This window comes from Micropterus dolomieu, linkage group LG15 (genome assembly GCF_021292245.1).
Source record: "Micropterus dolomieu isolate WLL.071019.BEF.003 ecotype Adirondacks linkage group LG15, ASM2129224v1, whole genome shotgun sequence".
In the NCBI taxonomy this organism is placed as follows: Eukaryota; Metazoa; Chordata; class Actinopteri; order Centrarchiformes; family Centrarchidae; genus Micropterus; species Micropterus dolomieu.
The window spans coordinates 3,657,386-3,684,483 of NC_060164.1; the positions used below are offsets into that span (position 1 = coordinate 3,657,386).

The following is a 27,098-nucleotide window of genomic DNA, read 5'->3' on the forward strand; positions in this document are numbered from 1 at the left end:
TGAATAAGTGAGTAAATGATAATTAAAAAAACAATTCTTAAGTAATGGAAGATTAGAGTATGGATAAGATAAATGTATAATTGTAACTGTATCCGTCCCTGATTCTTATTTTTTATTGCACACAGTGTGATCACTCACACAAATGTGAAGGATTACTGCAGGACACTGCGCTTACTTCATCAGTGAGCATATTTATTTCACTTTTGCTCTTGCTGATGTCTGAGTGTGAAAAACTACTACTTGTGTTTTAAAAATATTGTTATGATAATATTGCAAAGGTATGTGAGAATGTGAAAGTCTGTCATGTTGGTGGAGGAACCCCCCCCCCCCTTCTGTGCAGTGGACATACTAAAGACAGGCTGTTCCTGGTCTTTCTTTCTGCTGCTTGGCTCACTGAAATTGCATCAAACGAGAGATACAGACACACAAGCTATGATCAAGTAGTGCGAACAGGGAGATCTTGGTTTGGGCCTAGTAATCATCACAACATGCATTAGGCTATATGTCTGTCAGATGTCATCACAGGACTATAGCTACTGTTGGAATGATGTGCAAACTACATAAAGGGCACTATTGTTACCATATAACAACATAAAATAGAGCAGGTTAGTGCTGAATTCAGAGGATGCTCTGGTTGGCATCAGCAGCTGTTTGCACTGTTTTGTCCTGATTATAGGAGCTACACTGGTGTGATGTGGATCGGCTCTGACAATATTTGAATAATCATGTACGCATAAATCATCCACCCAACCAGTTATTTTCTCAGATTTATCCCACCTTTTCCGTTCCTTTTAACTTTCCAGGTGGTTTTTATTGTGAGTGTTTTCTTTAACCATTTACTTTCGTGATTAGAGAGGCTGCTGTCAGTCATTTAAATGTTTCCATGTGTGCAGTAATGTCACAGTAAATACCGGGAGGCATTTATGAAGCAAAACTAAAAACTGTAGTTTTAAACTTGACAGGACAGACGGAGGAAACTCTGCAGAGGAAACAGAATTCAGCTTTAAGCTTGTGAAATAATTTAGACCTCTGATGGAGCTCAGTATTTATCAGAAGGACGGCTGCTTTGCTCCAGACACTTTCACTGTATGAACCAGGACTGTGTGTGAGACCTTTTGGATGTGTAGAAGAACATTAATTAACTTTGGCGCTTCACCCTGTTTCACCCACCTGGAAATTCACAAAATGTATTTATTGCCCAAAAATCTGTCCGCAGACAGCGGTGCTCTGTTATTGCACACCACATAGGTTTTCATGTGTGCACTCATCGTGGAACAGTTTTTCAAATTGAAATGAGGATTGCGACGGTGTAATCAGCTGTGCCCGCATGGTCCTAAAGCCTTCATTTAAGTTGATCGTGTTATCAATGGTTTTTATTCAAATGATTTTGTTGATAGGGTATAGTCAACATATAGTTATGTTGACTGAGGTCCTGACCTCATAGCTGGTTACAGCCATGACTGCAACAAAAATATAAAAAACATTAATTCATAGCTTGATAAGTCCCCTCTTGATTCCTTATTCTAGAAATAATAAATAAAAAATTATGATGAAAACATTCAGTCCAAGTTAATTTGAACAGCTGGTAAGATAACAAAGTGACAACACATTGATTGCTGTGGGTCTAAAGGGATTCTTTATTTATAGTAACAATGTAGATGAGATGAAACGGACTGCGAGAGTCTGAACATTTTTGGTTTAGGTACCTTGAAAGTGCTTGAGCCAGCACGTTTTGCAACATGTTCCCTCCATGTTTTGTGATTTGCATGTTAACATAGTTTTAAAAGTATGAAGACAATGATGTAAATTTGATTCCTAAAAAATTGTTTTGTAGTTTTCATTTTGTTTGTCTATTACGATGGGATTGTACCTGTCAGGCTGTTGAGATGTGAAGTTAAGTCAAAAAGGCTAACTTCAGTCTAGTTGAACTCTGGCTCTAGCTCCAGGCTGTGGTGTCGAGCGCTATGCTCATTGCAACAAAAAGCCGGCGTGGTGCGGTGTGAGCCGTATTGGGTGTGAGAAATTATGGGATTTTTGAGGCCAGTGGTGCTGTTGTCGCGTTGTCTTGATTCGGCTTTACATTTATAATCTACCCTAATTCCAGTAAAAGCCGAGACATGAGAGCGTTGTTGACCCTCTCATCAGCTGTTGGTAATAAAACGAACAAGCAAATTTCCTAAAATGTTGAATAATTCCTTTAACAGTTGATTTACTGTGAGAATTTATCGTAACTACTGCTGGAAGGGTGATCACAATGAATAAAACAAGATCCAGGTTTTTGTTTAAAAACAAAAGAAGCTGAATCCCAGTTTAAAAGGGATATTGTCCCTGCTGTTGTACCTGCCTAATGGCTTGATTGATATTTGCAGAATCATTAAAATGTGACCAGTTTTTGCTTTTGTAGAATATTTTAACTGCAGTATAAATTGACTTTATCACATGATGATGATGATGATGACAATAACAAGTCAATAATGCACATGATATACTTGCTTCTGTAGCTGTTCAATAATATGGCAGTACTTAGTGCAACATAAATCCAGTAGTGCAAGAAATGAAATGAAATCTGCATAGCTCGTCTAATTCAGCATATTAATGTCTCATAATTCCATGTTGACCCTCTCTCCCTCTTCCAGCACTTTAAAGACCTTATCCGTCTGCGGCGGACGGCTGAATGGCCCCGCTCCACGTTGGACACAGAATCCACAACAGCCAAAGAAGCCCCAGAAGTAGAACCTCTGCCTTTTACGCTGTCCCATGAGCGCTGCATCTCTGTGGTGCAGAAGCTGGCCCTCTTCCTCCTTTCCATGGACTTCACCTGCCACGCGGACCTGCTGCTCTTTGTTTGCAAGGTCTTTATCTGACAGTTGATTATGGACTTCTTAAATTTGGTCATTTGTATATACCCACAAATAAATACTTTTTTTTACCCACTCAGGTTCTTGCTAGGATAGCCAACGCCACAAGACCCACAATCCATCTGTGTGAGGTGGTATCTGAGCAGCAGCTGGAGCGTCTGCTGCTCCTGCTTGTGGGGACGGACTTTAACCGGGGGGATATCTCCTGGGGGGGCGCCTGGGCGCAGTATTCCCTCACATGTATGCTACAGGATATCCTGGCAGGTGTGTTTAGTTTGCTTATGGTTTAGTTTCACATGTGTTTTGACTTGATAAACCGTTAGTTTTACTTTCTCTCAGTTTGTGTGACTTGTAATGAATGACTGGTGTCTGATCAGGTCTGGCTTTAGAGCAGCATGTTCTGCTTCATCATTCGTCTCTTGTTGACACAGTGGACCTTTCTATACTGATATCGGAGTTGTGTGTAGGTTTTTCTGCATAGCTGATATCTTTTTGTTTTTTTCAACATTATGTTTATTGAATTTTCATTGTATTTTCATACTGAGATAAAGGGTGAAAAGTACAAAAAAAAAAAAACGGCTAACAGCATCAGTCCATATCATCAGGATATCCATGACATTGATCTTACACTCTTGCACATTCAAAAACTTAACAAAAAGAAGACGTTAGGGAGGTTAAGGCGCATTCATGGGGTAAGGTGACAGGTTATCACTACAATATTAACTGTGCCACTAAATAGTTTTTGTTGTATTTAGATGTTTGGCATTTTATTTGGTTTAGTTTGTGCTGATGTACTTTTAGTGTTTACTAACCATGCTAGCATTATGGCTGTAGGTATAGCGCTGTTGGTCAGTATGTCTGTTGGTCCAGCACTTTCCAGATCAATGTGTCTCAGTAATGACCAGACAAATTGGCATGAAATTTTTACAGAGTTTCAAGCCCCCTTGAGGATAAATTCTTCGTTTAGCTCCAGCAGCTCATTGTTTTTCACTTATTCAGTTAAATATCTCAAAAGCTAATAGGTGGATTGGAACCCCAGATGAGGAATTCTGACTTTTCCTTTAGCACCACCATGACAGTCACATTTGTGTGTTTTTATTATTGAAATATCTCTGATTGTGGAGCAGATTACTTTAGGTGTTCTTGGTCAAATGAGAATGACTTTTTATGTAGCGCCATCATCAGATCAAAACGATCATTTTTCACCTACTGCCAAACTAATGACACTCCCATCAGCCTCAGCTGTGTTTTGTGTTTATTGCCACGGACCATGTGTTATCTGAATGTTTTCACTTTAACATGTTACCCCCTAAATTTGTTCATTTTCGTAGATCCATTAAAAAGATATATATAAATAAAATTAAAAACTGTGTGTAATTAAGTGTAAACGTGTGTCCTCCCAGGTGAACTGCTGTCTCCTGGCTCTCTGGATGTGATGGATGATGTGGCGGTGGGTGAGGAGGCCGGGGCATCGTCCTCCTCAGCGGGGGCAGACTCGGACGACTCCCTGCCCCACCCGACACCTATTCCTCTGGTAGAGAGCATTGATGAGGCCCTGGTGCCTGATATCATCGCAGGTACTACAGGGACCTCCTCGGTATTCCAAAGTGCGTGGGTAGCCCTGTCCGTTCTCTACTCTACCCACAACACCACACAGTTGTTGATATGAACTCACACTTTTTATCACCACAATATAAAGTATTTCTGTGGAAACATTTTCTCCCCTTTTTTCATAGTTGCATGTTTACTGTTGTAGTCCACAGTATGGTTTTCTGTGTATAAATATTGTTTAGCTCTGCCTTTTGGGGTTCAAACATGTGGATTCAGAGCAATTGGATTGGGCAGTGTTTTAGTGTATAGTTAACACTCCATTGGAGAAATATATTTTCTTTAGTTTGTTTCACTTATCTGAACATGTTCCCATACAGAAGCACTGAGTCTGATCATTGCTGGCTCTCTTGTGTCTGGACTCTCCCTCCAGTATAGGAGCGTAGGAGTTAACAGCTGGATCGGCATTAAAATTGCCCAGTAACGTGCTGAAAAAAGACTTTCTCTTGCTTGTATGTTTTCCCAGTGTGCTTCCTTGGCAATATTAAAGCTGTTTTCATTATCCAAAGGTGCTCCACCTCTATCATCTTTGGAAAAAGATAAAGACATAGACTTTGACTTGCTACAAGACCTGATGGATGTTGATATTGATCCTTTAGATATTGATTTGGAAAAAGATCCACTTGCTGCCAAAGTGTTTAAGGTATGTTGATTGTGACATTGTCTTCTGTTTTATCATGTCATTTTTTATTTACTCGTTCATTACTTGGTCACTGGCTTGTGTTTTGATGTAAAAACTCTAAAGTTGACTTGCTGACTGAAGTAAACAGCCATGTAGCTACATCCACGATTTTGAGAGTAAAGTTGTTAATATAATGGAAAAGAATGTACAGTCAGAAAGTCAGGATATTCCAAGATAGTTGCAGGTTTACAGGAAGAATCTTCAGAAAATGTAATATTATGGCATAAACATAAGAAGAAAAGTCCCAATATTTCATGAAAAAAGCAGTAGTAGTTAAAGGTTAAGTTGAATTTGTACATGAATAGGTCATAATATTATGAGATGTAGAAGTATAAAACATTATGAAATCCTTTTAACAAAGTAAGCTGTAAACAGGTGGCAGAAATCTGTCAGCTTGCGTGTCAAATGAAAGATGTTGATGTCCTCAAGTCATGTATATGAAAGTGTGTCACTTTTCCTGAAATATTTTTTGGTAAGATTATAGCTTACAAAAGCACAACTTGACCGCATAAAATTACACTTAAAAAAAAAAAATATCCCTGCTTTATTCTTGAAATGTCCTTTTTTTAACAAATAACCCAAATTACAGCAGAATTGGGTGAATGTGACAGTGTAGCAGCGTAGAGTGCTTTGAGTGTTCGCAAGACTAGAATGGGGCTAAACAACGTCTAGTTTATTATCTAGTTTGTTGGGGCTATTTTTCATGTAGCTTTACACTTTTTAGCATTGTGGGATTTGAAAGCAGATGTAGTACACCATCTGTTGACAGCAGAGTGACCGTAATCCCCTTTGCCTCCATGCTTCTCATCTGCCCCCCTTCTCATCTCCATTCTCAGCCTATAAGCAGCACCTGGTATGACTACTGGGGTGCTGACTATGGCACGTACGGGTACAACCCGTACATTGGAGGGGTTGGTATCCCAGTGTCCAAACCACCAGTTGCTGCTGAAAAGCCCGGCTCCCAGGGTCTGTCGGTCTCTGTGTCACAGGGTGAGTAGAGGCTGGATTTTGGGGCTGGTCTTGATCTCTCTAAATAAACGTCTTTCCATCTAACCTATGAACTTTTGCCTCCGTGTTTCACAGCACTGGATGCCCGGCTAGAAGTGGGCTTGGAGCAGCAGGCTGAGCTGATGCTCAAAATGATGGCAACTCTACAGGCTGACTCCATTCTACAGGCGCTCACTTCAAGCTCATCCACAGGTAACCTACCAAAGAAAGCAGGACATTGTTATTTAAATAGTAACTGCTGAACATACAACCTGGAGACAACTCAGTCCCTGTTAGTTTGTGTTGGCATTGTCTTTGTCCCATGGCTCTAAGATTTGCTTGTTGTCTGGCCTTCAGTGAGCCAGCCCTCCAACGGGACTGATGACTCCCTGCTGAGGGCTCTCCATGGAGGAGGCTCTCCTCCAGGCAGCAGCCTGATGGTCCAGCCCTCGTCCATCCCCATGTTGAGTGCCTGCTTCAACAAGCTCTTCTCCATGCTGCAGGTCCACCACGTACAGGTCGGCACACAAGTACAAACACAAAACAGCTGATGCCTGACTGTGCTCTTCAGTGTAGACACCTATTAATGCCTTGACTGTACGTGGACAGGTCTTTTCAAATGAGTTCATTGAATTTTAGGACCAAAAGGGAAAACAATTTAAAACATGACTCTGTTCAGCTCAGCATGGACTATAAAGAAGAAAAAAAATAACCAGTATTCTCTACAGGCACATCTGCATAGTGAAGTAATATATTTTTCCTTGCAATGAAGGTCATTAAACACTTTTCTATGTACGTTCGTAACATGCATACTAGGATGACAAAGGAGAAGAAATACTGGATCCAGTTCAAGCTCAGTTGCCAATACAGGACAGTAATTTCATACTGGACAGTTTCCAGTTTTTTTTGTAATTTGGGACAGAACTAAAGACGTAATGAGGAGATGGAGGGCTTAAACTCGGGGAGAGACCTTCAGGTTAAAAATAGTACTATGTCCTAGTGTTGTCAAGACACTGGAATTTCTAACTTCGATACAGTAATTTGAAAAATATCGATGTTCAGTACCATTTTTGATAACATGGGGGATAATTTACACAACATTCATTAAAATACTGAAATATCTTACCAACTTATCTTAGTAAGTAAAGTTAATAGTACGTTCTCCTCTCTCTCAGCTGGAGTCCCTGCTGCAGCTGTGGCTAACCCTGAGTCTCAACACTTGTTCCGGTGGCAGTGAGGAGAGCGGCTCAGACATCTTCCTGTTCAACGCCAGCCGAGTGCCCACCATCCCGCTCAACCAAGGTTAGGCCTCCACCACACTAGCTCTCCTTCTCAACACTTCTGACAGAGCTGTGTGTTACTATACATTGTCTAGTTATGGCCCCAGCACGAAATGTGCGAGGACCGTATTAAAATGCAAGGAATTCTTTTTTCGTTTTTCTTGTTTGTTTGTTTTTTTTGTATTCCTATTATACAGTGTATGTATATTTTATGTTGTGTGTTTGTCCAGCATCCATCAGTAGTTTCCTGACAGTGCTGGCTTGGTACCCCAACACCTCCCTGAGAACGTGGTGTCTGGTGCTGCACTCTCTCACCCTGATGACTAACATGCCAGCCTGCGGTCAGTATTCCACTCTCACTGGTTTCCTTCTGTGTGTCATCAGCAGCTGTGAGAAGACTGACACCTCAGTCACACCTTCTCTGTGTCATGAAGGAGCTTAGTCATTATGTCCACAGTGATTGGTTGATCACAGTGGACATATTCCAGAGCAGAGGAAGGTACAGCTTAGAAGGCTATAAAGAAATACTAAAAATGTATTTCTAAAACTGTCACTGGTTTAATAGATAAAACTTGGTGAAATGACTTCTGAAGTAAATTCTAACTAGAATCAAACTACAACTACTACGACTTTAGAGCTAATTGCTTTGTTATTGTTAGGAATTCTCCAAACTTAGGGGCTAATTTTAGCATTAAGATGTCTCATAAAAACACTCCAGATGTATTCTTTTGGACACATCCATGTTTGCTTATTGGTTGTTTAAAGATTAGATTTTCCTGCAGTATAGCTGCATTTGTTTTAAAAAAAATTTCGGCATTCAAATTTTGGATGTCAGACATGGCTGAATCAGTTGTCAGTTTTTTGGTGTTCAATGATTTATATAAACCCTGTGTTTGAACTTCCAGGCTCCAGCAACGGGATGAGCTCTCAGGAAAGCACAGCACAGCAGATGGTGTCTGACCCCACCCTGGTTCATGTTCTGGTGCGCTTCCTGTCCGGCAGCAGCAGCAGCAACGGGACGAGCCAGCACAGCTCTCAGGTGGGACCCACCGCCACACAGGCCATGCACGAGTTTTTGAGCCGCCTGCAGGTCCACCTGTCCTCCACCTGTCCGCAGATGTTCAGCGAATTCCTTCTCAAACTGATGCACATCCTGTCTACTGAGAGGTACGCAGTCTATTCATTGGAAACGTATTTTTGGACAACAATGTCACTTTTCTGTAGATGTACTGTAGAGGTCTTTGGGAACTAACAGTCCATCCTCACCCTTCAGGGGGCCGTTCCAGTCAGGCCAGGGTCCGCTGGACGCCCAGGTGAAGCTGCTGGAGTGTACTCTTGAGCAGAACTTTGAGGTGGTGTCGGTGGCCACCATCTCCTCCGTCATCGAGTCCATCACATTCTTAGTTCACCACTACATCACCTGCTCAGACAAACTCGTGTCCCGCAGTGGCTCCGACAGCTCTGTGGGCGCCCGGGCTTGTTTCGGGGGTCTGTTTGCCAACATCATCCGGCCAGGAGACGCTAAGGCGGTTTGTGGAGAGACGACCCGTGACCAGCTGATGTTTGACCTCCTCAAGCTGGTCAACGTGCTGGTGCAGCTGCCTCTGTCTGGGGACAGGGAGTTTAGTGGACGGCTGCCTCCAGCCGGCAGTGGGGCGGCTGACAGCAGCGTGTCGGACGAGGAGAAGGTCTGTGGCAGCAAAGAAAGCGTGGCCGGTGGATCCGGGTCCAGTCAGGGTCCTCCTGCAGGTGTAGCCGACCTGGTGTTGGCCAATCAACAGATCATGAGCCAGATCTTGTCAGCACTGGGCCAGTGCAACAGCAGTGCCATGGCCATGATCATAGGTAAGACAAATCCACAGAGAAGTACGACACTGAGTTATAGCGTATCGGCGCGTTGTTTTGGTTTTACCACCCGCAACTTTACGGTTGTGTTTCAGTCCCACTGCTCTCAACAGCCTGGTTTCCAGCAGTAGCAGGAGCCAGCTCTTTTCAGTAATGCTCATAACTTTTTGCCTTTTGGGTTAATGTGACCGCTCACAGTATGGTTAGGTTTAGGCACCATGGTTTAGATTTCACACGAACAGCAGCATCCACCTGACTTCCTCCCTACAGACTCTTTATACTGTGTCACCTGACGTCCTAAAGGCCTGAGGGCGAACTCCCAGGTCGGTAGGTTGAACTTGTAAATGTTAAACAATCAAGTGACTAAATGAGGAAGTCCTAACTGATGCGGGGGACACAGAGGACACTGTTTTACTTATTGCATTTGAATATTGTTCTTTGTACAGCAGGTTATGTCTTTGACAATGAAACGTCAAAGGTGGTTCATTTTCACATTGTTAGACAATTTCATTTTGACTGAACTATTGCTTGCATTAATTGAAAATCAGGGTTCATCAAACTATTTTTATTATTTTAAGAAAATAGGAGTTTTGCTTTTTGTCAAGCATCCAAATGCTACCAAGCTGTTTGCACCCCTTTTCCGCTTGCAGCTGGTTGGAAATTTTCAAATTTGAACTAACATTGCAATATTTCCCACTGTTGGGGTAAAACATTTAAAATTAAATGTCAAACAGCTATTTCATTTTCATTTTGTTATGGTCATTGAACTATTTAAAATGCATGCAAATAATAAAATTGAACCTGTGGGTGATTGTTCCAGAGAACACAAAAAAGTAAAATATCAGGATGATCAATTCTGCTTCTCTCTGTTCCTCAGGAGCCAGCGGTCTCCACTTGACTAAACATGAGAACTTCCATGGCGGTCTGGATGCCATCTCAGTAGGTGACGGTCTCTTCACCATCCTCACCACGCTCAGCAAGAGGGCCACCTCAGTGCAGGTCATGTTACAGCCCATCCTCACATACATGGCCTGTGGTTATATGGGCAGACAGGTGAGCATCAGACTGTGGTGAATGGGCTGTGATGATCTGATAGTAAGAAATATATAAATACAGTACAATGCCAAAACTTAAATATGTGGTTTTTCTCTTATTATTTTGTTAGGGGTCTCTTTCCACCTGTCAGCTGTCAGAGCCTCTGCTGTGGTTCATCCTCCGAGTGTTGGACACCAGTGAGGCTCTTAAGGCCTTCCATGACATGGGTGGGTATATATACACGACACTTTATTTTGCTTCCTTACCAAACTTTACTCACCTCAACTGCGCCTTTAGATTGTGCAACAACACCAGTTGTGCTATAAATGCATGGTGCATCACAGCGTTGGAAATAGCAGACACATCATCAACATCACCAGCACTACTCTTATGGTTTGAAAAACAGTGAACTTTGGCAATAATGCAGACACATTTATGCATTAAAAAGCTTATTCTATGTTATTTCATGTCCTGTTCTGATTGGTTGGTTTGTTGATGTGGGTCATAGCAGCAGTTACATTGTGAGAATTGCTAGGCTGTGTTTGGTCAAAGCCTTGATAGCAGAAGATTTTGAATATTCGATTTCTTAAGAAACCGTATCTTTCTTGTGTTTTGCCAGGTGGTGTGCAGTTGATCTGTAACAACATGGTGACCAGCACCCGGGCCATTGTGAACACAGCACGCAGCATGGTGTCCACCATCATGAAGTTCTTAGATTCAGGTCCTGGAAAGGCAGCAGACGGCAACCTGAAAACCAGAGTGATGACCTCAGAGCCAGACAACGCAGAGGGACTCCACAACTTTGCTCCTTTAGGTGCTTTCAGTTATTTTTCCACTCAGTCTGTTACATCCTATGGGACAATATTTTTTACATGATTAGAACTTTACAACCTTGCATCAAATCCTAAATGAGCTATTGGTCCGTTCACAGGGACCATCACATCCAGCAGTCCCACAGCGCAGCCTGCAGAGGTCCTCCTCCAAGCCACACCCCCCCACCGCCGGGCCCGCTCTGCAGCTTGGTCCTACATCTTTTTGCCAGAGGAGGCCTGGTGTGACCTCACCATCCACCTTCCTGCTGCTGTGCTGCTGAAAGAGCTCCACATCCAGCCACACCTTGCCTCTCTAGCCAGTGAGTAGCATTTAAATTAATATTGAAAGTTAATAAATAATTATGACAAAATATAGTTTTGCAACCAACAAAAGCTTTTCCATCTCCCTTTGATGAAAACATTCCTTTATGGTTTGCTGTGTCCCCTTCCTCCTACCAACCAGCCTGCCCGTCCTCTGTTTCGGTGGAGATCAGCGCTGATGGGGTCAACATGTTGCCACTCTCTACGCCAGTCATCACCAGCGGCCTGACGTATATAAAGATCCAGTTGGTGAAGGCTGAGGTTGCATCGGCTGTTTGCCTGAGGCTACACCGGCCTCGTGATGCCAGCACTCTGGGTCTGTCTCAGATCAAACTCTTGGGACTGACTGCTTTTGGTAACACCTCCTCTGCAACTGTCAATAACCCATTCCTGCCTTCTGAGGACCAGGTCTCTAAAACCAGGTACCAAAAACTGATTCTGGATTAAGAGTATGTCGATTTCTATTAGTTGTGGGCGGTGTTGTAACCTTTTCCTTCTCCCTGTACAGCATCGGGTGGCTACGTCTTCTCCACCATTGCCTGACCCACGTCAGTGACCTGGAGGCCATGATGGCCAGTGCTGCAGCACCTACCGCCAACCTGCTGCAGACCTGCGCCGCGCTGCTCATGTCACCTTACTGTGGCATGCACTCGCCCAACATTGAGGCTGTGCTGGTCAAGATCGGCCTACAGTCCACTCGTATCGGACTCAAACTCACTGACATTCTGCTGAGGAACTGTGCTGCATCTGGCACAGATCCTGCCAGTAAGACACGCACACGCACACACACACTGTATGTTAAGCATAGGTAGCAGATCCACAGAACCTTGAAAGTATCAGACAAGGAGGCATTGTAGATGTTGTTTTGCCCCAACAGGAAGTGGTTTTGTGATGCAAGCCCTCACAAACAATTTGAATATTTGGTCACAGCAGTGACAGCAAGATATACTCCAATTACTGATGAATATGTACTTGGGTTTAAATGTTTAAATAGGAAGTTGCTGTTTTCTCTATAATTAGTACCGATACATAGATGTATAGTAGGACACATTGATAGGGTACAGCTAGGAAAATATTCAGAAAGGACTGACCCATTATAGAAAAAGAGTCTAAATATTTTCCTCCAGGCTCTTTTAACAAATAACTGGTCATTGTGGTAATTGGTGAAGCATTAATGAAAGTGGTCTTGCCACCTTAAAGAGAAACATCTCTACTACTACAATGTGTATTTTCTGTCTACTTGCAACACATGACGCACAGTGACACAGATTATTTCATCAGTCACAAAGAGAGAGACCTTTCCAAACCTCAACCTGGGTTTCGGTTAAGGCAAGTTAAAGCTTACTGTGGCAGAGCATCTAAATGGATCAGGTAACAGACCTCTACAGGAAAATGTAAAAAAAAAAAAAAGATACAAGACTAGGTTAAAACCTGGTATACTGCTGCAGCGTGTATTGTCAGTGTGCTCCTGAGGACTGTCCCCCTCACTGTACAGCTTTGTTTATGTAAAAGAAAAACAGCCTTATAACGTTTCAGCGTTATAATGTAAGGAGTTGTCATCAAGTGGGGTAGTCCACCTGCTCTGCTCCAGTCTGTCTGTTTGTACACGCACACAAAAAAATGTCACATTCAGTTTTGAAAGTAATCGTGTTAATAACAGTGATTTCAATTATGAGCAAAATAATCGGGATTAGGATTTTTGCCAGAATGGAGCAGCCCTAGTTAGAATACATTTTTTGTTAGAGGGTGAATAAATACTTTACTTTTTGCTTTACTGGGATTGTGTAACAGCAATAAAGGATGTGAATAGATGAGTTTACAGTTAATGGTAATTCTTCCTCAGCACTGAGGCGCTATATAGCAGGGTGTGCAGCCATGTTTGGTCTGTGGTGTTCTTCTGGTAACACTTGTAGACTTCTTGCTTCTTCACAAAATGTTTTGTTTGTATGGGTCCTGGCTTTTTGGAGAATATTGCTCAATATTTCAGTCTTTGCTTCTATCTTTGTAGATTTGAACAGTCCTCTGCTGTTTGGGCGACTGAACGGCCTCTCCTCAGACTCCACCATCGATATTCTGTACCAGCTGGGCACCACACAGGACTCTGGAACCAAAGACAGGTACATCAACATCCTGCTTTTACCTCAGCTCAAACTGTCCTTTAGCTCCCCTTAATAAGAACCAATGATGAGAAACAGTTTTCTGTCAAGGTGATTTTCCAGACAGACTCATAAGCTGATTGTAAAACGTGTCCTCACACTGTCCTTGTGGTCTTTTACTGCCATATGGTCGTGTTTGTTGCATATAAATTTCCCTTTGGGATTGAGGGGATGATGCTGTGTTTTTCAAACCATGTGAGGAGTTATTTATCAAAGCTTGTTCTGAACCCTCCAGGATCCAGGCTCTTCTCCAGTGGGTCCATGACTCTTCGCGGGTGGCTGCCCACAAGATGAGCGGCCCCATGGGTTACGCTGGTGCCAGTGGTGGCTCTTCCTCTGCTTCATTGAGGGAATACGGCCTCCTCATGCCTTCGCCCTCCCACCTCCACTGCGTGGCAGCCATCCTGTGGCACAGCTATGAGCTGCCTGTTGACTACGACCTGCCTGCACTGCTCAACAGAGAGCTCTTTGAGTCAGTCACGTTTTTCCCCATAGTGTGGACACCATACATACTAGTGTTGTCACGATACTAGAATTTCTAACTTCGATACACTAAAACTTATACCTATGGATAAGAGTTGATGACAATAACATAATAATCCTCTTACATTAATAATACTTACATATTATAGAAAGATAATTGTTAATGTAAATAAATATTAAAAATGAACATAAGTCATTACTAGTGTAAATGAATTAATGCATAATAATCATGAAACAGTGATTATTCCTCAGACTATAATCGTACCAACAAAATCTGTAATCGTTGCATCCCTACTAACAGTACTGCGTGTTAAACAGAAGAGCATCAGTTCATTTACCTCTGACCTTAGTCAAAGTATTTCCTCTCAACTGAAACTCTGCAGCCTGAGGTTCCTCAGGTCTGATAGCTCCGAGGGGGATTAGCTTAGTTTTGAGAATTATAAATGTCTGTTGGGCAAACAGGACAGCTATCTTATCAACAACGGTTTTTTGGGCCACCCTGTTTAATACTTTAGTGATGTTGAAAGGGGAGAGACATATCCAACCTCTCCGGGGCGGGGCTGTGTGGGCACTGCAGCGGTGAAGAGAAGCACATTTTCAGGATCCATACTGTGGAAAACGAATATTAAAACCGAAATATTAAAAATCTATATTTTTGCTACACATACTGGGGGTGCACTCTGGTACGTAATTGGTACAGCAGGGGGAAAAAATGTAAACATGTAAACACTCAACAGTGGCTCACTGGCCATAATTCTTACTGTAATAACACAAATATACAGTAATGCTCTATCATAAGACTCACCTGTTGGGGTGCCCCCGTAGCTCATAGAGTGCGAACTACCTGTTCCTCTGCGGTCCTTGCTGCATGTCCTCCCCTGCCGTTCCGGTCTCTCTATTGTAAAGTGGAAATATGCAAGAAATATTCCATGTAGTTATTGCTGACACATTCTGAATGTGTAGTGAGAGCCTGCTTGAACACTGTGGGGAGAAGGACTCCTCTTCCAGTCTGGTTTGGTCTCCTTTTGCTAATCGACACATTTGATGGATGCTGTAAATGACATGTTTCCACAGACATAGCCTACATAAGTTGAATCAGGAAACAGTTTAATACTAATGGTTGCCCATTTTCTCTGTAACAAACTGGGAAACTGTAACTAATGCACCCACACGGTGGATCTTAATGTCAGGGAGTCCTCGAGTTCTGCTCTCTTTTTGTTTGTGTTTACCATTCAGAGGCAGCATCACTACATGAGCTTGACTGGCTTACCGGGCTAAGCTGACTAACAACTGGTGCACTGCCAAAAGTTGGCGGGTACAACTTGCTGTCTAAAATAAAAACATTTAAATATAAATTAAATTCACCTGGGCCACAGACCGGCATAGTGTTTATTACTTGTGATGGGTAACCAAGTCACTGAGTGGTGACTACAGAAAGAGAGAGGATGCTACATCAGAGCCACAGCAGCACATTTTTCAAAACCATGATATGATCTGAACTGTGAGTTTGTGATTTGTTGCACCCCTCTAGTTTGCCGTGGTGGTGAACTGCATTATGATTTCTAATATTTTGGCCACTCCGTTTACATACATGGGAGGTGAAGAATGTTAGAAACATCTCATTATAATACACTCGAGTACAACACCACCACCCACTATGTCCGCAATCATTACCATAAAGTAGAGTTAATTCCTTCCTTGTATGCATGTATTATTTGTAATGTATTTGTATGTTTGCTGACACTGTCAGAAATGTATTAAGTCCATATATGCTCGCCCTCATGTCAGTTGAAAAGGAAGAGGAAGTCGCCTGTAAATGTAAAGGCTATTTACATTGGGGTCTCATGTCTGAATAAGCGTAATATTCATCAGTCATGACAGCAGTTTTACCTCTTTGGTCCTACTAACACTTCGTTAATGCTTCCAACATGACTCCAGTCTGAATTGAATGCCATCAATGAATCCCCCATATACAGCCTTACTTATGACGTTGTTTAAAAAACTATTATTTGTTGAATAATAAGTCTGCGGACGCTTAAATTATTGTTAAAAATGATTTACCTTTCTTACTTACCATGAAGATGTCTGAATATTCAAACACTACATCAGCATTGATTTTGCAGCCCTTTGAGGATGAACAACTTACATTCATGATGGATTATTGATGCCATTATTTCCCCTCCCTCCAGGCTGCTGTACAACTGGTCCATGTCGTTGCCGTGCAACATTGTGCTGAAGAAGGCCGTGGACAGCCTGCTGTGTTCCATGTGTCACATCCACCCCAGCTACTTCTCCCTGCTCATGTCCTGGATGGGGATCGTGTCAGTGCCTAGCGCCAGTCACTCTCAAGCCCAGCACCACCGCCTCTCCATGACCGACGACGGCAAAAAGCAGCATGACGCCAACACCAGCACTGCAGGACTTACAGATGACTCCAAGCATGCGAGACCCCCAGTTAATCTGTCAGAGTCCCAGTTAACTACGCTGGCAGCAGCCTCCCAGTCTCCAGGAGCCATAGAGCAACTGCTGGACTCAGGCTTACCCTCACTGCTGGTTCGTAGCCTGGCCCAGTTCTGCGTTGGTCTCCTGGCCAGTGCCGACCTTCCTCTGCCCGCTGCTCAGGCAGAAAGAAGACACCACCATCACCACTATCACTCACACAGTCGGCCGCCTCTGGCTGCAGAGCTGGCCGCTCCAGTGCTGCGCTTCCTGACTGAAGTGGGCAACAGTCATGCCATGAAAGACTGGTTGGGGGGACCAGAGGTCAACCCGCTGTGGACAGCACTGCTCTTCCTGCTGTGCCACTCCAGTGCCAGTGCCGGTGCCAATGCAGGCTGTCAGCCTCTGGGCTCTGGATCTGCCGCATGTACCCCTCCATCCCAGCCTCAGCCTTCAGGGTCACGCTTCTCCCTGGTGTCTTCTGGGCAGGCAGGAGGACTCACCACCCAGCAGAGGACAGCTCTGGAGAATGCCACTGTGGCCTTCTTTCTCCAGTGTATCTCCTGCCATCCTAACAACCAGCGGCTCATGGCACAGGTCTGCTCTTACATTCCGCTCTGTTATGAGAAGACTTAATGCTTTCAATTTTTTTTCAGTTTTGACATCTCAGACCTAATTTGTCAAAGATTTAGAGACTTGTTTTTCAACCCACCAAAGCCACAGACTATGACTTTACTACTACTATTAGTATGACTATACTGTTATTCATGTTTTAAAAATGTGGTAATATAAATATCATTTCTTAAAGAAGTAGGGACTCTGTGAAGGCCTTGGTGGCATCAGTGACAATCTCTCTTCATGTGGATATGTTCATTGGCCTCTGTAATGGTTTAAGACTGTATTTTCTGGCTGCAGGTTCTCTGTGAGCTCTTCCAGTCTGCACCCCAGCGAAGCAACGTGCCGATCTCTGGAAACATCTCGGGCTTCATTCGAAGGCTTTTCCTGCAGCTCATGTTGGAGGACGAGAAGGTCACAGTCTTCCTACAGTCTCCCTGTCCGGTGGGTAACTCTTCTCTGCTCATTTCCCAATGGGAGAGAAAAATGTCAAAAAAATCAAATCTGGCTATGCACAGCCTCACATCTCCTCCTAACATACAGAGAGCTCTGACGGATGGAGCACGAAAAATTGTCCACATATACTACAAGCGATGTTGCCCATGTTGACTGCTGACTGAAGGAAGTCACTGACATTTCATCTAATGACAATATGTTCAATTCAATTAAATTCAAACAACTTTATTTATCCCTGTAGAGCAATTCAGTTTTAGTCTGCCAGTCGTATCAAACAAGACAAAAACAACAACTACAATCAATCAAGAAACCCTGTCAGTGACATCAAGCATTTTGGCACCAGAGCAAAACAACAAATATGCTGGTCACAATACATGGACCAAGCAGGGACCATAATTCAAGAGGATAAATTAATAAATAGATAATAAATGCTAAGTAAATAAATACAGAGGTTTACAATGCCTTGCACGGGTATAGGATGTTGGAGGCGTGCAAAACCTCAAATAGAGCCAGGGCGAGGGGTTTTTGTTGTGTAGCCTGTTCACTGATGTGTGGAGCAGGTTAGGACCCCTCATTGGGAAACAAACTGATGTTCACTCCTTCGCATCCTGTTAGGAAGAGGTGTTAGATTGCCCTTGCGGGACTGTGGACTTTTAGTCTTGTTTTATTTTCTGTTACAAACCCATTTCCTTATAACAGTGGTTATTAGTTTGCCTGATGCTCACTGCTTGTTGTTGAGTGCTATGCTTAGATGTTTACAAGTATTTTCAGGCAACCATAATTTCATAAATGTAAAGGGATGTTATCTGTCTTTAACAATGACCTGCCGATGTAAATATACAGTATGTAATGAATCAACTAATTTAATATTAAATAATTACACTCGTTCAGTCTGGGGATGCAGGAGATAGCCTTTTCATTTCAGCCTTTCAACAATTTTTCAGTTTAACACTGAGGCACTAAAAGGCTTGTTTAAGAAAAAGGTTCAATTGTGAACAGAAGAGGAAAAGATGTGAGCTCGGGGGGGTTTGAGGTCCAGCCTGAAGGGAAAGTCCCAGTCAAGCTCTTTTTGTCAACTGGAGGGAATTTCCACACGGAAACCCCCATTCCTTTATCCTAAAGTGGTCACATTATGCTCATTTTCACTTTCATCATTTTATTTAGGGGTTGTACCAGAACAGGTTTACATGGTTTCATCAACACCATATTTTTTGTCATACTGCATATTGCTGCTGCTCCTCTTTTCACCCTGTGTTTGAAGGCTTCGTTTTAGCTATGGAGTGATGCATCTCACTGTTTGGGAGTTGCGCGTGCACAGTACCTAGTTAAGGACTACTAGCCAATCAGAAGCAGAGATTATGACATGCGTTTTCTTGTGATGTCACGAGAAAGCAGAAGTAAAGGCTGGACTACAAACGAGCTGTTTTCAGGCAGTTCAGAGCAGAGTTTTCTGTGGGAGATGGGAACTCCCTTTGGGCTTTTTCACTTTGCAAACCTGTTACATGCACAAAAAAGAGAAGTCAATAAAGGAGAGGGGAAAAAGCCAAAAAGCATATTACGACCACAAAAGTGTTGTGGAACTAAAATGGCATCGTCTCCTGTTTTCCGTTCTAGTTGTACACAAAAATTCACATACTTCACTAGATCACTATGGTCAGGTAGTACTAATTAAAGACATGAAATAGTATAGTGGTCTTTCATTCACATTCAGTAAAAAAATTATTCTAGCAGATCTGTCTACAAGGTATCAGAGATTCTACTTTAACTGCCAGAAAAACTCATTTTTAAAACTTCTAATAGTGAACTAAGATTAACAGCAGCAATGTGCAGTATGACAAAAATATGGTGTTTTTTGAAAATTAAACAATGTAAACCTGTTCTGGTACAACCCCTATATGGTCATGTGCTCCCACACTATCACTCAGTCTGCCTGTTCCACCCAGCAACAACAGCCTGGTAACGCGATTTATGTCTTGGCCAATCAGAAGACAGTGGGCTTTGAGGGGGGGCTTAAAGAAAGCATCTATAGCTTGTTTCAGACAGAGGCTGAAATGAAGGCCTACATGAAGAGTCAGTATAAAAAGTTCTTGTCTTGTCCGGCAAGTGTCCCATTTTGAAACCTTTACTGTTGAAAAGGGGGGAGCAAGTCAGTTCAGATCCAGAGGGTGACTGAATGGTTTTATTCAAAAACCTCATTGAAGATTCCACAGGGTCTTAAATGCTGCTGAGGAGTGTTTGTGATGTATGCCGGGGAGACATTCCATGAAAGCAATTTTCTCACTACATATAGAATAAAAATGTCATGTTCCTCGATAATTAGTCCCTCCCACCTTTTTCATCATGGCATCAATTAATGAAGAAGGACTTACTCTGTTCTTTTCTGTGCCTTGTTACTAACTTGTATGGTACAACCCATTTTAAATTATAACTAACTCCCACACAATGTTCAAACTAAGCTATGTTTGAACTTGCACATAGGTGGTGCAGCAGACTGCTAGATTACAACATGGAGCCAACTTCTATGTTCTTTAAGTTTGATCAGTAAGATCGGGTAGAAAATGGTGCCCTAAACACTCAAAATATTTCTATTTGATGTGATTTGTGTTGTATCAACTAAGGAAATAAAGAAATATAGAAATAAAATAAGTTTAAACTCTTCCAAACACATCTAACTGTAGCAGGTATATACATGATGACAGCATTCATGACAAAACACACATTCTGTCCATGTCGCTACAACCGCAAACTGATGGTGTGTCACCAAGCATAAAGATTGATGTAGTATTCAGCACTGACCACAAGGGGACAGCGGAGCAGCATGAAGCAGAAGCCTCCTTTCCAATCACAGTGATCCCCCCAGACTTATGCATGCCTGGTCTAATGTGTCCTCCTTAATGATCCGTATTTTACACAGCTCGGTGATTGGTTGTCAGAAAATATCTTTTAGTAGCGTGTGTGTCTGGGAGCAGGGTGTAGAAAAATAGGTTTTAATTACCCAAAGCAATCAATCTTAGCTGTCTCAGTGTTCTAGGCTGTTCTTTCTTGTTGCTCACTAGCAGAGAGGACTGTGGTTGACAAGGTCCAGACAAGGTATTCTAGCAACAGTTGCTCAAATTGTCATGACATGTCTACAGATATTGTGCTAAGGGGATGAATGTGTTCGCTTTGGACTCCAGCACCATCAGCATTGTGTTCACTTGTATACAAGAAATATCAACATCTGTTCACCTTGCCAAGAAGCTCTGAGTACGGTCTCCAGACCCAAACAGGTTAGGGTTAGCTCTAACCTTTATACATTTTTATAACATGCTAATACAAAACCATTTTGTCCTTTTCCTTCCCAGTTATACAAAGGACGCATCAATGCCACCAGCCACATGATCCAACATCCCATGTATGGAGCAGGGCACAAGTACCGCACCCTCCATCTGCCCATCTCCACTACGCTAGCTGAAGTCCTGGACCGGGTCTCTGGTATATTTCACTATAGAAAACCTGAACTTTCCAGTGGACTAGAGTGTGTGTGTGTGTGTGTGTGTGGAAACGTAAGGCTTACAGCTAATAGAAAAATGAGCTACTAGTGTGTAAACAAGTACACCACGCCTTGTCAGAGTACACGTATATTCTGTCAGCTACAGAGACAGTTACCAGGATAAGAAAAGCAAACCATACAGTCTATGGTTGTAATGCGGACAGTCTGCCTGATTTACTTCTGCCTCCAATCTATGCCTTAGCCACAACTGTGATTGGTCCGCTTGGTAGCATCGCATTTCCTCCTAGCCCCCCAGAAGTCTGTGCTTTGAAGCAACAGGGCTCTCTGTGAGCAGCTCGTTTTACAAAAACAGTGACGATGCGTCGTCTGCAGCTGACACGGTAAGATGGAAGAAAAATAGAAAAAGTTTTCATAAAGCCGATGTGCTTGTCAGTGTCACTTTCCGTGAACAAACCAATCACAGCCTGGATGGGGCGGGACATTCCAAAAAAGTTTTATGTGTTACAGCAAACTTTTGAAATGTTGAACTAATTGTTCTGCATGAATGGTTGTGATTATTGATGAGTTATTAGATCTACTTAGCATTAACAAATGAATGCATTAATTAGCGTTAACAAGATTAAGGTTGAGCATTTTTCTTGCACAAGGATTTAATGAAAACAACCCATAGAGATGAAACTGCTATAACTGTAATTCATATTATACTAGTGATAAGCTATCAAGTATAGTATTATTTTAAATTCTAATCAAAATAGTAAAATTGGATAATTACTATATTAACATTATACTACAGAATACTATTAAATAAACATTAGGCTTTTTATTTAATGTTATAATATGAATACCCTCATTAATACTAGTTCCTACTCCAGGTTGTGGATAGAGCCTCTGCAGTGGACAGATGTAGTTTTAGCCGATGCCGTTGTGCCAACGTGTGCTCCTCAAAGACAAGTCCCTATGCTTCAAGCTACAATGTATCAATCTCAGTAGTTTTCTGTGATGAGTGTTTTCTCTCCTCACTGTGTTGAGTTATTAGTGTTTAAAAACTGTTTATTGTGTCAGATTTTCAAAAAATGTGTTTCAATATTAAGAAAAAAATAAAGTTTTCAGATATGAGGGTCTTCACTTCCATAGTCCTCCACTGGTTTTCAAGTAATTGCACACAAGGAGAAGGAGCACACAGTCTTAGGCAGGGGCTGGTATAAAATGTTCACGGTAGGACAACCGTAAGCAAAAAAATCAGGGTTTTCACACATTTTTGTCACATTTTTCAACCCGTGACGAGTTTACATCCTTGATTTTAATTATAGGCTAAATTATTGTGCTGGGCAACGATTTTTAATCAAGAAAATCATTTGATCGCTTTATTACGCGTAAAATTGAATAATGAATTCTAAAGTAGTGTATTGCGCACTTTTGATTTAAATGTACTGCTATATATATATAATTGCAATAACGTGGTGTGTGTAACATTTTAAACAATTAAGGTGCTTTTTACCAGCAGTATTCCCTTTACACAGCAGCAATAAAAAATTTCTTGTAAATCTCAACTTAGACATTATTGTAATCAAATCAAATATTAAACCAAAACTTTTTGCTTTTATCAAGGAGCAGCATAAACAGTCCATGTTCAGTAACAAGTTACCCTGTTAGAGTGAGGTGAAGTGTCGCGATGGTGCTCGCCTCAAGCACACACGCCCGCCTGCTGCCAAAGTTGAATTGTCTGAACGTGCAGCACAGATCATTGGAAGAGAGACTGATCCTCGCTATTTGTGAGTTTCCAGAATCTATTACTGTTTCCTAAATAGTTATCAGGACATCAACAGGAGGGAATTCACATGGAAGAGCATCCCCGCAAAGCTAGATGAAGACCTGTCAGGTACAGTTATGTAGCCTATAATTTTAACTTAAGTTAAATAGGCTACAGCTGTGTAGCGCACAGAAGCTGTTGCCTTGGTTACTCCATAGAGGCCTGCCGTTTACTCGCGGAGCGCTTGTTCACCTGAGGAAAGAGCAAACCTGCGGGCCAAGCAACTATGTTGTGATTTTAAGAACGTTCCTAAGACCGACATCTTCCCCAGTACTAACCAGCATGCAGTGTGTAGCTATCCACTCGCTATGGCATTTGATCGTTTGTCTTGCGTTTGTTTATCTACTTCTCCCACACGCTGCATCCACCGTAGTCTGCCGAAGCCTCCCTCCACTGCTTGTCTGGGTGGGTGATTTGCAGGCTGATCAACATCCCGCCCCTCCTGTGACCCATGGTTTGACTGTAGCCTATGTGTAGGCCTATTCAGAGTCAGTGAGCAAAATAATTGTTGGCGTTAATTAATTAATGCATTAACACGATAATAACACTTTAACGTTCCCAGCTCTGCTAAATTATTAACAAAATGTATCCCAGAAGTCAACCCTGTGGATCAGCCATGTGCCCTTGGGCTTTAATCCTCTGAACATTCTTTGACAATCAAGGTCAGTGGTGCAGCCTGGATGCTGTGAGCTGCAGAACATGATGAATGGCTCAGCTCTTGGGACCTTGATGAGCTGATAGAAGGCCTGATACACTACTGCTGTTATGGGGCTATGTTCGGGCATGTGTGTGTGGCTGTGTGTCTGAGACGCATCATCTATTGCCTGTACTTTTATTGCACAGATTTTCATCAAAAATATCTACAATATCTACAGTTTTAAGCCTGCCAAAAGAAAGAAATCCCAAAATGAATATATTGTATTACTAATGTGATTTTGTAGTTCATGCTTTCTTCTGTTCACCCAAACAGACACACCCAGTATTACAGCTAAGCTGATCAATGAGCAGAAAGAGGACAAGGAGAAGAAGAATCATGAGGAGAAGGAGAAGATGAAAGCAGACAGCGGCTTCCAGGACAACTACAGTGTTGTTGTGGCCTCAGGTTCTTGGTTCTCTTCCTTACATACCCCTTATCCCATTGCCACCCGGCCATCATCTAATTAGCCAACCTCTGCTGGCCTCTGCATCTTGTTCCACTGCCTACATGCCAATCGTGTGTGTGGAGGGTAGAGGGAGAGAGAGAGAACTATTACACAGTTGTGCCCAAACTTTGCAGGACATTTGAATCAATTATCACTATTGATTAACCTCACAAAGAATAAAAAATGGTTTTTTAAACAGTAGTTGGTATAGAACTGCGATGTACAAGCTAGCACTATGACAAAAGCTTGTTCTTTGGTCATAGCTTAACATAAACATATCTAACATCTGCTACAGGGAGGAAAAAAATTATTTGATCCCCTGCTGATTTTATATGTTTGCTCACTGACAAAGAAAAGATCAGTCTATAATTTTATTGGTAGGTTTATTTGAACAGTGAGAGACAGAATAACAACAACAAAAATCAGAGCATGTCAAAACTGTTATAAATTGATTTGCATTTTAATGAGTGAAGTAAGTATTTGACCACCTCTCAATCAGAAAGATCTCTGCCTCCCAGGTTTCTTTTATACAGGTCACGAGCTGAGATTAGGAGCACACTCTTAAATCGTCAAATCTTGGGGGAGATCCTCCTTCGCTCAGCCAGGGCATTGAAAATGGGTCGTGGATGGGTAATCCAGCAGGATAATGACCCAAAACACAGGGCCAAGGCAACAAAGGAATGGCTCAAGAAGAAGCACATTAAGGTCTTGGAGTGGCCTAGCCAGTCTCCAGACCTTAATCCCGTAGAAAATCTGTGGAGGGAGCTGAAGGTTCGAGTTGGCAAATGTCAGCCTCAAAACCATAATGATTTGGAGAAGATCTGCACAGAGGAGTGGGACAACATCCTTCCTGAGATGTGTACAAACCTGGTGGCCAACTACAAAAAACGTCTGACCTCTTGTGACAGTTTGGTTTACACAGTTTAAATTATTATTGTTCGGGCTGCCAGTCAGGTCTCTCTCCTGACAGTAAGATACGGGTTACTGGTTGTCAACGGTTTTTAAATCAAATGTCACAAAGGATGTACATCCTAAAATAATATCCACCCTCCTACTGAATGACCATAAAAGAAAGAAACACCACAAACTCAAAAGCTTGGCACAAAACAAAATATTCCATCCATCCATCATCAAACGCTTATCCTGTGTACAGGGTCGCCCCCCGCAATCCCATCTGACATTGGGGCGAAAGGCAGGGTACAACCTGGACAGGTCGCCAGTCCATCACAGAGCCACACATAGATGAACAACCACTCACGCTCACAGCCACCAAAACAAAATATTGGTGTATTTAAAGATGTGACACAAAAACACAATCACAAAGTAAAGCACAATCCAACTCAAAATTCCTCTTCGGGTTTTCTGCACACTTAAACCAAACAATCTCAAAAACACAAATTAGTTGCAGTTCATTTCAAAAAGCACAAAAATAAATTCAGTCCAGTGCTGATAGCGAGCAAAAATAAAGCTGGTTTAGTTTCTCAGGCACCAAACAAAAGAAAACGTCATAGTAAAGAAAAAAAGTTTGATAACTCATGGAGTCCAGTCAAAGAATCCAGTCTAGGGTTTTGCTGCTGGGTTGTGAATGTTTTACTGGCTTCCGCAAACAACTTTGCACGACGAATTATTATCCAATCCTGAGGATTGGCGTCTGATAGTCACAGATGAAATATGGTAGGCAGGGGATTTAACTACCTTACTTTTTGCTTTGTTCTGACTGTCAAAGAGCGTGTTGCTCTGGCCCATTTTGTCACTGCTCTCTCCCTCGCTCTCCTTCCGACACACTGACATTTACAGGCAGTCGGTTTAATTGTCGCGCCATTCGGTAACAAATCAGCGTGTGCTGAATCAAAATAGGCGTTTCCGGGGATTTCCACCGGTGGTGAAACCTGGTGATAATTGCAGGTTGTCACACACTGTGATTGCCAACAATGGTTTTGCTACCAACTACTAAGTCATGTTTTGAAGAGGTGTCAAATACTTATTTCACTCATTAAAATGCAAATCAAATTATAACATTTTTTTGCTGTTATTCTGTCTCTCACTGTTCAAATAAACCTACCAATAAAATTATAGACCGCTCATTTGTCAGTGGGCAAACACTCAGCAAGGGATCAAATAATTTTTACCTTCACTGTATGTCTAAAATACCTCCCTATTTGCTGTCTAGTGCACTACATTTACCCTCTTTACCCCCTTTATATGTGTGAAATGTCTGTACCATATCATGCCCTCAGAAATGTCCACAGTAAAAACAACAAAGTAGTGTCAATGGCATGTACACGCCTTCTGCTTACAATCCCACAATGCAATGTGTCACATTTGATGCATATGGAAATTACAGCTCTTCACCTGTCATCGATGATGTAAATGAGTGAAGGAGTGATTTAGGACACACATTTGAATAGCCACATTCCAAATGGTGAGATGCGAAATGAGAAGATGACTAACATGTTGTCTGTCTGCCATCAGGCTTAAAGTCCCAGTCCAAGCGAGCCCTTTCAACCCCTCCTAGACCTCCATCAAGGAGGGGTCGCGTGATGAGCGACAAGTTGACTGCTTCGTCTGGTGTAGACCCCTCAGCCAAAACCATCAGTGTACCGGTCTTCCACCTTTACCACAAGCTGCTTCCAGGTACTGCATATACAGTGCATGCCACCTCAGATCTGGCAGCAGGACATAGAGGTGTTTGAGTCAAACGCTTGACTTAAGCAACCAAATTTCATGTATGTGAATTTTAGTTCACCCTGTCCTCCCCTCCAGGTCAGCCCCTCCCACCTGAGATGACCCTGGCCCAGCTCCTGACACTCCTGTATGACCGCAAGCTGCCACAGGGCTACCAGTCCATCAACCTGACTGTAAAACTGGGCTCCAAGGTCATCTCTGACCCTGGCCTTTCTAAGACGGACTCCTTCAAGAGACTACGCACTGAGAAAGGTACCAAAATCATGCAGTGCTACGGTACTTGAGGAGGAATGCTCCTGTGTTTAAAAATATTCAAGTTAACAAAAGTTTTATCTTTCTTTGACTTAGGTTTGCCAAATTTTTCCTGCTCCACTGATATTTACCAGGAGAT

General features: G+C 42.4%; 1 protein-coding gene across 1 annotated transcript in view; it reads left to right on the forward strand.

The window, feature by feature from the left end:
- The window catches only part of birc6 (baculoviral IAP repeat containing 6), a 137,552-nt gene that overhangs the window by 44,819 nt on the left and 65,635 nt on the right, over window positions 1-27,098 (forward strand). The window contains exons 34-58 of the mRNA XM_046071381.1: window positions 2,637-2,852; window positions 2,939-3,122; window positions 4,262-4,435; window positions 4,976-5,109; window positions 5,985-6,138; window positions 6,232-6,348; window positions 6,493-6,653; window positions 7,311-7,437; window positions 7,646-7,756; window positions 8,321-8,582; window positions 8,689-9,260; window positions 10,138-10,313; window positions 10,426-10,522; window positions 10,915-11,109; window positions 11,227-11,427; window positions 11,571-11,850; window positions 11,937-12,193; window positions 13,437-13,545; window positions 13,820-14,056; window positions 16,257-17,103; window positions 17,422-17,565; window positions 20,922-21,051; window positions 23,851-23,982; window positions 26,495-26,656; window positions 26,786-26,959. Coding sequence (XP_045927337.1) covers window positions 2,637-2,852; window positions 2,939-3,122; window positions 4,262-4,435; window positions 4,976-5,109; window positions 5,985-6,138; window positions 6,232-6,348; window positions 6,493-6,653; window positions 7,311-7,437; window positions 7,646-7,756; window positions 8,321-8,582; window positions 8,689-9,260; window positions 10,138-10,313; window positions 10,426-10,522; window positions 10,915-11,109; window positions 11,227-11,427; window positions 11,571-11,850; window positions 11,937-12,193; window positions 13,437-13,545; window positions 13,820-14,056; window positions 16,257-17,103; window positions 17,422-17,565; window positions 20,922-21,051; window positions 23,851-23,982; window positions 26,495-26,656; window positions 26,786-26,959 — 5,353 coding nt within the window. The remainder of the gene's footprint in view (window positions 1-2,636; window positions 2,853-2,938; window positions 3,123-4,261; window positions 4,436-4,975; window positions 5,110-5,984; window positions 6,139-6,231; window positions 6,349-6,492; window positions 6,654-7,310; window positions 7,438-7,645; window positions 7,757-8,320; window positions 8,583-8,688; window positions 9,261-10,137; window positions 10,314-10,425; window positions 10,523-10,914; window positions 11,110-11,226; window positions 11,428-11,570; window positions 11,851-11,936; window positions 12,194-13,436; window positions 13,546-13,819; window positions 14,057-16,256; window positions 17,104-17,421; window positions 17,566-20,921; window positions 21,052-23,850; window positions 23,983-26,494; window positions 26,657-26,785; window positions 26,960-27,098) is intronic.